Source organism: Saccostrea cucullata, unplaced genomic scaffold (genome assembly GCF_032062105.1).
Source record: "Saccostrea cucullata isolate Sc308-1 unplaced genomic scaffold, CSIRO_AGI_Scuc_v1 ctg902, whole genome shotgun sequence".
NCBI classification, from domain to species: domain Eukaryota; kingdom Metazoa; phylum Mollusca; class Bivalvia; order Ostreida; family Ostreidae; genus Saccostrea; species Saccostrea cuccullata.
In genome coordinates, this window is record NW_026931814.1 from 274,876 (window position 1) to 289,828 (window position 14,953).

General features: G+C 32.4%; 1 protein-coding gene across 1 annotated transcript; it reads left to right on the forward strand.

The window, feature by feature from the left end:
* Positions 1-8,450: 8,450 nt before the first annotated feature.
* On the forward strand, positions 8,451-11,491 carry LOC134233596 (uncharacterized). The gene is made up of 4 exons (XM_062715581.1): positions 8,451-8,610; positions 9,793-9,940; positions 10,106-10,986; positions 11,104-11,491. The coding sequence occupies exons 1-4, from the start codon at positions 8,539-8,541 to the stop codon at positions 11,371-11,373; spliced, it is 1,371 nt and encodes a 456-aa protein (XP_062571565.1). The 5' UTR covers positions 8,451-8,538; the 3' UTR covers positions 11,374-11,491.
* Positions 11,492-14,953: the final 3,462 nt, after the last annotated feature.

Sequence of the window (14,953 nt, forward strand, 5' to 3'; positions counted from 1 at the left end):
GTAATTTTATTTGGTCGACAAAAACCTGAGTTAACAGGTTAACGAACCTAAGTGTAACGCCTCGGTGATACAAGACATATCACAAAACCAAGCTCGGCCGCTTTGCACGTTACAATAATCTATCATGTATATAATTAATATCTGCTCAAGATGATCGATTCTTGTAATATCCGGGTAGTAGATTTAAAATTGAAAAAAAAAATGAATGAAATGAATTTTTAAAAAAAATAATGCCCCAAGTATAAACTGGAGCTTATACGTCCGATTTATCTATTTATAAAATAAAATATATCTTTGAAAAGTTTTGAATTACTTTTTGCTTCAATAAGGAAAGACCTAGAACCATGCATTACATTTTAATGGTTTTTCTCTTTCCAGCTGACGAGAAGACTTTTGGTCCCTCATTGACAACATTGTCTAATACTACACTGATCACTCTGGAAATAAAATAAAAAAAAAAAAAAATAACGGAAGTGTTTTCTTGATACCTATAAGCGACAACGAAATAGTAACAACCTATATGTTTGATACAACACGTGAAGATCGCACATTTGACAATCCAGTTACCTGACGTGTCAAACATATCTAAGATTACCTATTCTTAATGCGAGTCCTTTTACAGTTGTAATTCTGAACATGAGCCTAGAAATGGTTGGTGAATGGAAGTTTTGCGGCGTTTAAAATGAATTTTTTCCCCTCATACCTACGAGGACTGTTCAATAAAAATGTCCTCGGTGCTCAGAAAGAAGCAAACGACGCTTTTCAATGATTTAGTCTTCATGATTTTACTTATTAATCTCTTTTAATTCAAACACATGTCCGTAACATTTTTTATCCAATTTCTGATTGTTTTTAGAACTCATTTTTGGGTATGACCCTTAGTATATTGGAAAATGGCAGATCCAATGATTTCCTGGACTTGGTTTTTCCTTCTGAAAGGTGTTTTTTTCAAGTTTGGAAATAAAAACAAGTCAAAGGGTCTAAGATCTGGCAAATATTGTTCATGTGAAAAAAAACATTAACTCTCTGTTTATCCCAAAAACAAGTCAAAAGGTCAGAGGTCTGGCAAATACTGTTAATGTGAAAAAACATTAACTTTCTGTTTATCCTGAAAACCCCTTTACTCTTCAGGGCATGCGGATTTGGACGCTGTCATGCAGAAATTCAATGTAGTGGATTCCTGATTCTGGGTACTTCCTCTTATAAACCTTTCGATTTTTTTGCAAAAAATTGCTTTCTAGACTCCTCCAGATATTAAACTGTCTCCCCGAATACGAATTTGAGAACAATACCACTAATATTTCAGAAAATTGCATATAAATCTGTCTTTGTGCTCTTGCATACTTTTGCTTTTGTCAGACCTTCGCCGTTTTTATCAAGTACATCTTATGGTAAATTCTGTTTTGATGATTTTAAGCAATAGATTCATGTTCCAATATCTTTTTGAATATAAAACAAACGTGGATAACTACAATTACTGATATTTTAAAATAATTGTTAAGACTTTCGTACACGCTGTCGTTTTTACTCATTTTTCAAAATATAGGGTGACCTTTGAGTATCAAGTTTTTTTTTTTACTGTCAAACGTTTCTTAAAAACAGTGTAAATTACTCCCGATATGATGTCTATCAAATTTGCTATGTGTCTTAAAGTCAACCATACGTCATCAAATATTATTTGTTCAAATTTTGCAAACAGTACATAAGTTGTTATAATTTATGTTGGCAAGGAGGGTACCCATTTTTGATGCCCATTATATAATTTTTTATCATTGAAATCCACCTGCTCATTTGTCTATAAAACAGGCATCGGTTGCTGTAAATGACACATATTTCAGTGAATATTTCTTTGGGATTTTTAACAAGTTTTACAGCAGCTTTAATGTAGCCTTTATTTTCACTCTAGTTTACTGATTCTTTACCATTCATTTATAATGCAGTGTCTCGAATAGCACTTGTTTCCCAGCTTCTCACGATGAAACTATGTGATGAAAAGTGGTCACATAAACTGTTATAAATTCAGTTAAGATTCAATAATGAGAGAAAGTCAAGTTTAATGTCATATGATATCTGTATTGTATGTCATACAGTTCAGGACATTATTTATTGAACAGCCCTCGTATTCTATTACTATAAATTATCGCATTTCCGATGAAAGAGAAGGAGGTGTGCGTGAAGGTTAAACCATACTTCTGCCCCCTTTACGTGTAATAATCCGATTCAAACTAAAGCTTTTAGACATACTTGTAGCCTACCAACTGTATGCTTAGAATTGTAGATCAGAAGTTAAGAAGTTTTTTCATTATTTTAGAACACAAATAAAGAAAATTTTTATGACACATTAAGGCAAATTTAAACTGTATAAAATAAATTGCTTTTTGGTCCCCAAAATAACAAAAAATGAAATCTTTCTTCTGATATAGATTGTAGAAGACAAAGATTAAGCTTGATCTTACGAAGACATCAAAAGCTATATTTTTATATTTACGACGAGCGAGCTCATCTTAATAATTGGATTTGTGTCTTTCATTTAATTTTTGACCAATAAAAAAATGAAATAAAAATAAATTTTGTAACTTAAAAATGAACTACAAGTACATACTTACTGGAACTGCTTTTCATGGAGCGGAATGTTCTAGATGCGAACCGCATCGGATTTTGACCTTCATATCGCAACAATATGCAGAGAACAAACGATGAAAAGTAGGCGACAATAAACATTTATAATGCTTGTGGAGTAATACATGGATTTATATAATTGTTTAACGAATTTAACGTTTGTACCTTAAGTTAAATGGTCTATTTGAAATTAAAGATAAAGACACTGACAGTTCCAGTGTTCGACACATTTTTGTCTCGCCATTCAGCTAGCCCGAATGAATTTCAGGTTGTCAGGACAATATATAATATGAAACCAAAAATGCGCATTTGTTTAAAATTGATTAAGATGATAGAAGTTGTGCTTTTGTTAAAAAAATATGTATGATTCCTGTAATATTCCAAAAAAATCAAAGGTTGGTAGGTCGTGATTTTTTGCCAATGTACAATCTCACAGATTGGCATCTAAGAAAATTTCTAGTTTAAAACATTCATTTTCACTTACCAGAAAGGTCTAAATAAATGGGATCAAACATGCCTAGACTGATTTAATCTGGTGCTGGACTCACTCTGTAAATTAGTGTTTAAAACCCCTTCCATTTTCCGTATATTGGGACACGGCATTTTGGAAACCTGGGTCAAAAAGCCGTGTGACATACCATATATGGTGTCACAGGATCTGTGCAGTTGTCTAGATCTTGGTCAGGGCCTTTAGAGAATCTTCTGATGTAACTGTGGATGCCAAAATGGTGACTGTAACAAACTTCACAATGCTAGTTTTAGAATTTTAAAAGTTAGAAATCTTATATGAATGTGTCCATTTTCTTTCCGTTAAAGATTTACTTCATCATTTACAGTTCATACTAGTTTTTAATTAAGAATTTGATAGTAATATACGATTCAATTGTTATTTCATCCAAGTTTGCACAATTTGAGAAAGAATTTAATTGAAATAAATTTTTCTGTAGCAGAGCGGTGACACATAAAAAAGAATAGGGATAACTTAGTGAAAGTCCATCTAATGTCATTCAAATAAACAAAGACGATTAGCATTTCATCATGTTCATTGTCAACATTGCAACACATAGAAGATCATGAAAATCGCAAATGAAATTAAAGCATTTAAACACTGGTAAGTTAACCACTCCAACAAATGTACTTTGAGCATAAGATTTTTGCCATTGGTAAGTTGGCGGTGGATACAAAATTAAATAAGTTAAGTTATCCAGTGGTCAAATTTAACCAGTGTATTGAGCAACCCAATTGTATATACAACACTCCAATAATGTCTGTACAGTTTATGAGAAAATCAATGTTTCTTTTCGATTTCAAAGTTTCTCTTCGATTACGTGGGCATAACTACATGTGTTTGGAAAATTTCATTCCGGTTAAAAGATATGGACAGATTTCTGATTTTAAAATGATTTTTGCTCTTCCATATCGAATCAACTGAGAGATATAAACTGCATACGCAGGTGACATATGCATATTGCTGTATGGTATAAGTAAGGGAAGCTGACGAATGAAAATTTATAGACATTATAAAGCTTGGTAGTTAGATAACCATTAACGCCTTTCTCCAGTAAAAGAACCTAAACTGAATATGATGTGTCAGACTCTGTGGTATATTTTCTTTCAAGCTCACCGGGATATACATGTACTGTTTCGACATAAGAATGAAAATGAATATTGTTAATTGACAACACGCCGTCGATGTGTCTAAATGTCGATTTGAAGGCCACAGCAACTGTTTCCTTCTTTTCACTTAAAAGATTTTGAGCAAAGTCTGCTTCATATGAATACAAAAATGTGTGTGCAAATAACAGGGTGCAATTAGTACCCATGGGAATTTCAATAAATTGACATGGTCCCTAAAACAACATAAATATACATTTGTTTATCGGAAACTCGAGCATCTTTAAAATTTCAACTTCAGAAGACTTGTGTGTACAATCAGAATTTCTTTTAACAAATAAAATTTGCAAATGACCAATGGCAAGGTAAGTACAGAGTTTCATTTTCATTGAAAAAAAAACAGCTGCCAATGATGTCAGAAAGCCTGGACTTAAGAATGTACTTAGCAACTGAACAAGGATATGAGCTCAAGCTCAACGGTTTAAGAAATAAACATTCACAAGCACATCTGAAAAAACTGTTTCGAGTGACCAGCTAGTTAAATTATTGTAATCCACGAAAACTTTGAAAATAGGAAAATAAAACTTTTTATCAAAAACCTTTTATTGGCTTTGTGAATTTCAACATACTGGTTATTAAAGGTTATTAAGGCCAGCACGGTCTCATTTGTCATTACTATCATCAATCTATTTTAATCATGTATAAACCTCTACTCCAAGCAAGATTGTGAAATGCCACTGGCCTGGTATAATAGCTACGGTATTTACGCCTAATGGACATTTTTGTTTGGGTGAACTTCTACTGCACTATCGATAATGGATAAAAAGTATGGAAACCATAAAGAGCAAAGATGAAATAAAAACAATTATAATAAAAAGAAACGTGTAGTTGTAAATGGTGTTTATTTTGAACATTTATTTTCCAGCACTTTTAAAGTAGTTGGCCACGCTTCAAGAACAGTTATGAATGGCAAGCCCTTTTACTATTTATTTGTGAAATAAAATTTTTCTTTCAATAAGAGAGATATCTCTCTAGCACAGAGAGACATCTCTTTAGATTATAGAGATATCTCTTCGCACTTGGTGCTCGATCGGTATGCTTTCTCTCAGGTCTAAATATCGAGGGATTGGCCTCATCAAAAGACTATAATTGCATAGTAAAGTCTCTTGAATAGTTTCGCTGTTATAAGAAAAAAGACTGTGCGTGCAATACCCAGAATAATATATGAACTGTGTAGACAAAAATTCTTTAGATCCCTTGTTTGAAACAACAAATAATAACGGCAACTCCGTTCATCAAATGCTAAAAGTTTAATATTCAGGAAAACGAAAGTAAGCTTATTTATATAATCTCAAATGCAATGGACCGAACTTTCTCATCTCAATGGACCAAATTTTGAAATAATCATCTATTACAAATATGAAATCTAAACACTTGTCATGTTTAGTAAAGCTTTAATGTAGAAATTCATGAATATGTCGAAATTTAAAAATTCTTTAATGTAACTTTGAATAAAAAGCTTACTTCCGGTAAGGGAGAAGTCATTTTAAATGGAATTTAAATAAAAATAATGAAGAGAGATATCGCTTTGCAATAAAGAGATATCTCTTTTAGCTTGAGTGATATCTCTTTCATTCACCTTTGAAATATATCTCTTTCACTTTAAGAGATATCTCTTTAGATAAATTAAGACAGATATCTTTTTTATTTTAAGAGATATCTCTTTCACTGGGATAGATATCTCCAAAAGTAAAACAGATATCTCTCCAGGTGAAAAAGATATCTCTTTAATGTTCAGAGATATCTCTTTTTCACGAAAAAGATATCTTTCAATTAGAAAGAGATATCTGTTAAAGTGGAAAAATATCTCTTTTATCAAAAGAGATATCTCTAAGTATAACAGATATCTCCCTAAGTTTAAGAGATATCTCTGTCTGGAAGAGAATTACCTTTTCCAGATGACTGCGTATTACTTGCAGATCAAGTTGATTCCAATTGTTATCCTAAAATCACACCATTACATCACAACAGATAAGTAGAGAAGATCCAGTAGCAAAACGGAAATGCAGAAAATTTTATACTATAGTTTCTAGGCATCGATCTTTTGTAGAAAGATCTATCGCAAAGTTAAAAGTATACAAAACTTTGAACAGTGTTTTGCGTCATTCCAGATCTATTCTTCCAAATGTTCTAGATATTATTGCGGGATTAGTTTGTAGAAAAGAAGTACATTGATAAAATTTTGAGTTTTGAATTTTTTCACTACAGAACTACTTTAACACGCAAGGTGCTGTAAACTAAATGCCATTTAAAACTAATGAGTTTGTTTTTATTAGTGTTTTTATTTCATATTTGCTCTTTTAATGGTTTCCATACTTTTTATCCATGATTGATAGTGCATTCTAAGTTCACCCAACCGAAAATGTCCATTTGGACATTTTCGGTTGGGTGAACATTCACAAAATAGCGACTACGAATCTTCAGTATGGAGCGCATTATGTACTAAAAATTGCTTAGTACTTTAATCTGCTTTTTATACCCAGGATGGAATGTCGTCAAACATCGATCGATTAGACCTTTTTACTTTTTGTTTTAAAACATTTTATGAATAAAGTTTCCAAAGCTTTGGCGCGTGCTTCTTATACAAAGGTAGATAGAGGATTTAAAGTGGGGTGAGTAGAACTGATAAAGCAAGTGAGTCGGGAAAGGGGTAGCGGGCGCATTATATTCCCCTAAGGGAGAAGCTCCTGTAAGCTTTTGAATGCTTAAGATTAAGAAAGTCAAAATTGAAGTCTTCTGAGAGGACACTCTGTACAACTTCTTGTCTTCACTATTTATAAATTATTATGAACTAAATTAGAATATTCTATACCTTCTTTCATTTTCTGGTAAATGCCAGTTTTTACATTCAATCCCTGAGAAGGGTCTTCATTCTAGAAATATTCTATGAAATATTGCTTTGGCATAATGACTTCACAATATGAACTACAAATCATACAAGATGAAGTACATATATCATACAATCTTGCCTTCTCGAAAGATATCAAATTTATTGAGTTAGGTTAATAAAATCTTAATTTTTTTATTGGTCCAAGAATTCCAGGCCCTTAGGAACTATTTTAGTTACGTAAACAGTGTATGGGGCACAACCAAACATTTTTGGGTGGAACTACCAAGCAAAAGTTACTCAAGGGATGTAGCATCGTTTTTCGGGGGGGGGGGGGCAGTTAGAGAAAAAATTAACTAATCCGAAAAAAAAACCCGAAAAAAATATATAGGAACCAATTTCTCTTATTACTAGATTTTATGCATAAAATACTACAATGTCCCTATTTGACTATATACTATTATAAAAATTGGGGAGGAGGGGGGGGGGGGGCAGTGTTATTGAACATATTGAATAGTACAAGTTTGTTTGAAAAAAAGTGCCAGTTAGTCCCTCGCAAGCTAGAAAAGGTCATCAAACATATTTATGGGGGGATATGTCTATAAAGTAGTTTTTTCTATAGTTTGTTACCTGGGGCAGCAGTATTTAAGGGGGGTTCCACTGCCAACTATTAGGTTCTTATAACCACGAATTTCATTGTTTCACATATGACATTCATAACAATTCATTCCTAACATTCCTTGGCCAATAGTGGCTCTCGAAAGTTTTATGGCATTCGCTCCCAGCATCTCATTTGTCGGAGTAAAGCTTACTCCAGCTTTCAACATCATATGTTTTTCTTACTAGCAAGTTTTATAACCTAAATTTCGAGCACATACTCCACTTCAAAATTCTCAGTCAGAATTTTAAGCCAAGATATATAACCACAGATTATGTTGAGCCATACTCCAGATTTCTCTTTCGAGCTGAATTTGAGCCTAAGCCAATGTTTATAATCCACTTGTCAGATTAATTATATTATTTCCAAGGGGTCACAAATACTGTGGTTCATATATATAAAACATATACCATTTAGTAGTACTACAGTTTGGCGTTTAGTATTTTAATTGCACATAATTATGTAACATGATACTTTGTGGAATACTTTTTTGTTTTGAACCATTAAAAGTGCAGTATCAAATGTATATATTAAATTACTATTTTGGTTGATTAATTATACCATTTGTTTGTACTAGTTATTTCATTTTTGCACAAAATGGTTTCCACACTTCTTTATCCATAGTCGCTGATATCTGTAAAAGTTCATCCAACCGGAAATGTCCATTATACATATATATGCACTGATTTCCTTAGTTGTGAGCAAAAGTGAAAACAAGGGAATTTTTAGAAAGTTTTGGTTTTGAGGGAAAACTTGAAGAATGATCAGAATTATTTTCCCATTCCTGCTTCTATCCTGCCTTGGTTTTTCGACTTGTGACGTCTATTCAGAGGTTGGTTTAGGTTGTTTAAAATGTATTTTTTAATACTTTTTCAGCAATGTTCATCTGAAGTATTCTAAACTTGGCTTTATTACTGAAATTTTGATAAGTTTTAAAAAGAAAAAACTTGGAAAAAAAAAACACGAAAAAAATCGAGCAATGATTTTTAACGTATTTCCTTAAAAATTCTCACCAGCATCCAGTTCTGGAAATTTGTACATAATATACTAGTATCAGAGTCTAAAATGAAAAAAAAATTACTTTCAAGTGATAGATACGTAAACATGCTTAGTTAAGATAATATCAATCATAGATCACAAAAGTGGCAGCGTAGTGCAATTCAAAGGTAAATATCAAATATTTCTTTTACTTTTAGAAAGTTTTTAATCTAAAAGATGAGTACAAATTCTTGGACAGTCGTTATTCGAGCAAGTAAACAAACGTTTTTCAGATTAAAGAGTCGAAGAATGGGCAAAAGGAAATTAAAGATATGCTGGAAAAAAGTCCTGTTTAGATTACAAGCGAACAACTCGAGTGCGCCGAAATCTTCTCAAGAGACTGGTCAAGGATTATCTTCGTTATAAAATTAAAGCTTATTTTGCTAAATTTTTGAATTTGACCATTAAAAACAGGGATTTTTCAGACTATTGATCAAGGCCATTTAGACGCTTGTTTTTTTCTGATGAGAGCAATGTGGGAGATCTTAACTAAATAAAGAACATTAGGATAATGAGGAAGGTTACGAAAGTTCCGTTACGTTAGTATTTGTTTAAGTAATACAGAAATTTATTGAGATTAATCAAAGATCAAGTCATATTTTAAAAGAAGTTTTTTTTTTTTTTTTTTGGGGGGGGGGGGGGGGGGGGGTTGCTGTATTGTCGATTTGCAAACACACATTGACAATAATTTCAAAATTACTTATATTTTTTGTTTGTGTTTATGGTCTTTGATATGAAGATTTATCATTCTTTGAAAAGCGTCCGTATAATCTATTTTTAATATGTAAAGGTAAAGATTTTACTGATGAATTTTCGTTTTGTGTTTTTATTGAAGGAAACATGGTTCTTTTTATCTATAAATTTAGGAAAAATAATGAACGCAAGTGATATTCTGAACAAAATATCATTTTGATATACAAAATACATGTATATGATAATAAATATACATACGACTTTTTTGAATTTTAAATGAAAGTCAGGAACAAAGAAATGGTTCAGCTCTGGAGGTTCTGTTGTATCAGCCAGTAAAACTACTGTAGGGGACAATGTTCGATTCCAGATAGAAGTGTCTTTCGCCGAGCCTATGGTGACTTACTGGGGAGTTGATCAACGGGTCATTGGAGGTTATTAGAAATTAATATTTTTTTTACAATGAATTTAAATAATTTTAAACACGGTGAAAAATTACTCTGAGCACAGTAAATTGAAATGCTAGGAAACTGTGAACCTTCATTAATTTCTAAAGAAAAAAACTAAATCATGTTTGTTTAAATATCAATTCTTTTTAGCCAATGAAAAGGACTTTGGTACAACAACAGAAACGTTATCCAGCACTACTCTTTTCACTTTAGATGCAAAAAAGCCTATAAGCTTTGTTATGTTCATAATCCTTAGCAAAAACGAAATGGTCACAAACATAATGTTTGACACAGAGGGAGATGATGGAACAATTAAATTTGACAATCCAATGACCTGTCAGTCATCATTCTCTAAAATCTCCAATTTTGAATATGATTTCTTCTACCGTTGTAATCCTGAACTTGATCCCAGGGATGACTGGTATATGGATATTGGAATGGTTGCCAGTGTTAAAAATGAAATTGCTGAATTTAAGCAACTTGAATTGAAGGAAAATAAATATGTTAATGTTACCTATGAACGAAACTCAACAACAAAAGCAACAGTTGTGTTCTCAGATGAAATTTTGGAGAGAGTAGGGGATTTCCTATTTCTGCAGAGCTCGCTTAGTACACCTATGAGTAATGTAATCAAGTCCGTATTACAAAGGAATTTTTATGATATAAGTAAAACAAAAACAGCGAATGAATTCAAGTTTTTCGAACAATTCCCACAGCCACCATATTTGGAAGGCGATATGGTGCCAGTTAACTGCGAAGCACTTGGAAGAAATCCTCCACCCATACAAGTGGAAAGAAATGGTGCTGAGATAAGTTCATCACAGACCGCTTATGTTTTCAAAGATACTACTAAGTTCTGGTCCACTACAGCCGTTACTTTCCTTCGTGCATCAAAGGAAATAGAGGGCAACTATTCTTGTGTTATAGAGAAGGATGGTAAAAAATTTATTTCTCCTGAGAACATTGAAGTTAAACTAAAACCAAGATTGCGCTGGGATCTGACTAAGATACTGGAAAGCAAACAAAATCAGGTGCGTTTGATTTATCTAGAAAATTTGTCTTGCTGTTAAGCTGTGTTTTTCATATCCTTGATTTTGTTTTTGCATTCCATTAACAGTATAAAATTTAATTCATTTACTGAATTTCAGACTCGTGTACGTGTTGTCGTGGAAGGAGCAATTGGTGTTGCGTTGAACTGCAATGACAACTCCTGGTCATGGAATGAGAATCCTCCTGCTCAAAAGGAAAAAAGAACATATATATCAGAATGGAATGAACGGTTAGAAGTTGAGTACACATGGAGGAAGGTGAACCTTATTCCGGAAGAATTCAACTATTCTTCGGATTATCCATCTCTTTCTTGCACCGCAAAAGACAAAAATGGCGACTTTACATTCGAACACACTTTCTGGCAGTAATTTTTATAAATCATCCGTTTTTAAAGTTCATTAGAAACGATTCTTAACACTATAATTTCACTTTTTATACGGAAATCTATGCATGATTGTGTGTTAAATTACGTGTATTAATATTTTTCGGCCGTTGTTTTATTAATACATAAAGATTTTTAAATTATTTTACTTTTCTTACCTGCTTATTGTTCTTGATGTTGTGTGGTTTCATGGCGTTACAAGAGCCCACTGATGTAAACAATGCATTTGACATAATGTAGATCTACTCTATTTAATCAAATTAGTTTTATTTATTATTTTTTTTTTATATAAAAGCGTGTCTTTGTTTTCAGAAGAGTTTGTGGTAATGAAGTCCATGGGGAGCGTTTCGTTTTCTATGGTTCTTAAACACACACATTGCTGCAATTTAAGTTGATAAAGCAATAGAATCCATGAGTATACAAAACAATCGTATTCTTATAGACACTTTGAAATGAACAGTGTACAGTCTGCATACGGAGTTTATATATCTCATTTGATTCGCAAGAACATGCTTTACTACGTATGAACAATATCTTAAATGAGGTATATTATTGACAAACAAGTTGATGAAACAAGAATATCAGTAGTCTTGTTGAAAGTTATCATTTTGTAAGTTCTATGGTTGATACAATGGTATTGTCAGTAAATACATTTTTTCATTGAGTCAAATGCTGACTGACGTTTTTCATACTAAATGTTAGTTCATTATTTATACACTGAATTGATGACGTATTTTCCCTATATTTCCAATCATGACAAAGAGCACACGGCGGGGGATGCCTACATGGCACCAGATCCCACCTCTGATGTCTTTGAGGTCATGTGCTCCTGAACTTATGTTTTGCATTGATTATGTACTTTTGATCTTGAATACTGTTCGTTATCTCCATATGTTTTATATTTCAAAATAGATAAATCTGAAAGATTGCTGAACGAAGCAATTATAACAATTCATTAAATTTACAAAAGATGAGTACAATTCGATTGAGACAATATTCAAATTAAAATGGTTAAAAATGTCCAATTGCAAATTTTCATCTGTGACAAACGAATCCTAATTTTTATTTCATAGAAGTATTTTGATATGTCGATGTCATTATTAATTTATTCATTTTTTTTTTCTTGTTGCATTTTTTAAAGTCGTTCGTGCTAGCTCGCATATATTCAAGTTCTTGCCAGAGTTGTTATTAAAGCATCTGCGCGAGTAATATTGAGAAATACAAACAAAGGCAATTTTTCAAGCTTTGTCTAATGGAATCAAAACATATTGTTCATGTAGGTTTTTTTTTATGGATACCAATTTAGTAAGAACAAAATGATTGCTGGTTCGGAAAAGAACATGCATGCGATAAAGCCTAAGAAATGATACAGAAAATTGCAAAAAAAAGAAACAAAAACAACCATCCCCACATCCACACACACACACCCAAAAAACATAGATTTAATTGATTGTGTAATTGGAGACATTATATTTTTCATAAAGTGTATATTTATTTTTCTTTCTTTCAAAAATCGCATAAGATGGAATAAAGGTTTCCTTCAATGTCCTCATTTCAGGAGTCAAATGATCCCCAGGTTGAAATAAGGCATCCTGCATGCCCCGAACTTAGTCCTCAATTGAGGTGGCTAGTGCTAACTTAACTGGATTTTATTTTACATTATATAAAGCAAACAAAAAGTTTTTATTTCAAGTTACTCAACCCTATCCATCAAATTAATGCATACTATTTGATGATCTGCTTTGTAACGGAAGTATAAAAATCATGTTTACCCGAAAAAAGATTAGATTATACACATATTAGAAAATATTAAAAGACCCTTGTTGAAGAAAAAATATCATAACCATGCACTAACTCTGAATTCCAAGAAGCAGAGAAGAATATTTTCAGAGAATTCAAGCATTTTTACGATATTACCAAAAGAGTTCTGATCAAATACCATAAACCTAAACGTGGGGGCCACAAATTATGTATTTATTACCAGTATGTATATTCAATATTGTAGTAACTCTTTATTTGCGGAGACTTTATATTCCCGTAATCACACGAGTCTGTCTATTCGCAAAATTTTCATTTTCGCCTTAATTTGTATTGTAAGGATGCAATTCCACGAATATCACAGTTTTTGAATCGCTAGTAAATACCTTATAGCTATTTCGCGAAAACAAATTATTGCAAAAGCAAAATTTTCTACAGTTCCCAGGCCAGGAGCAAAAAAATAGTTTCAAGAAGGATATGGAGATAAAGAACAGTATTCAATATCAAAGTCCATTAAACAATACAAAAAAGGAGCAGAGCAAACACGGACCTCCGAAACATCAGAGGTGGGATCAGGTGCCATGGAGGTGTGAACATCCCCTGCTGACCGGTCACACCCGTCGTGTGCTCCTTGTCACGATCGTGAAATAACGGGAAAATCCGTCGTCAATTCAGTGTATAAATAATGGACTAACGATTCGTATGAAAAACGTCAGTCAGCATTTGGCTCAATGATAAATTGTATTTGCTAAAAAAAAAAAATTGCCTTTCACTACAAATGTTATTAAGGTTTCGTCAAAGATCAACATGTCCAAATATTTATTTTTACAATAGCCCCAAAACTATGTGAGGTATAAAGTTAAAACTTTTATAGTTTATAAATATTTCATTGAGTATCAGATAGAAGGTATCGCTTGATAAAAAAAATACTTGGAATAATATTAATTGAGAAAAATTCTTCTTAAAAATGCATGTTTTTTCAAAAAATACACCTAATTAATTCCGTGCTCTTAGTGAAAACCATCTTTGCAGAAACAAAATATGATTATCAATGAAGGGCAAGTTGGACTTAGATAGCCTCTGGAAAGTTGTTTTCCCTGTTTATTTTGCCCAAATGATAAGACTTGAAAGTGAAAGTACATTGCAAATGGCGGATTCTATAGGGGTCTTGTCCTTATACATGTCATGCTTTCAATAACAGCCTTTCAGAGACCATTCAAGTCCAACTTGCCCTTCAATGATAAACATATATTATTCCTACAATGTTGGTTTTCACAAAAAGGACAGAATTAAGCAGGTGCATTTTTCTTTAAATATGTACATTTTCTGATATACAATTTTTCTCAAAAAATATCTTTTTTAAAATATTTGTTATCAAGTGATACTTTCTATCTATTGATCAATGATACATTTATAAACTGTAAACGTTTTGACTTTATACCACACATAGTTTTGGAGCTTTTGTAAAAATAATTTTTTAGACATGTTGACCTTTGACGAAACCTTAATCAATAGAGCCCGCACTCACACCAGAATGTCTGACTCTGGGCCACGCATTTCAAAATTGTCGAAGAGACACCATTGTTCACCATAATCCTTGGCTTGTTCACTACTATATAACGGGTGAGAAAAGAAAAGAACTTTAAATCAAAGTACCGAGACAGTACTGAAAGACAAGGTTAAAATAAACTCCATGCTAGATATCACAAATTCATTTACTGCTGCACGTTGAGAGAAATGTTTGGTTTATAGTTCTGATACCAACTTTATTTTTTAGTCTCCTACCGGTAAAACCGGAGGGGACCATA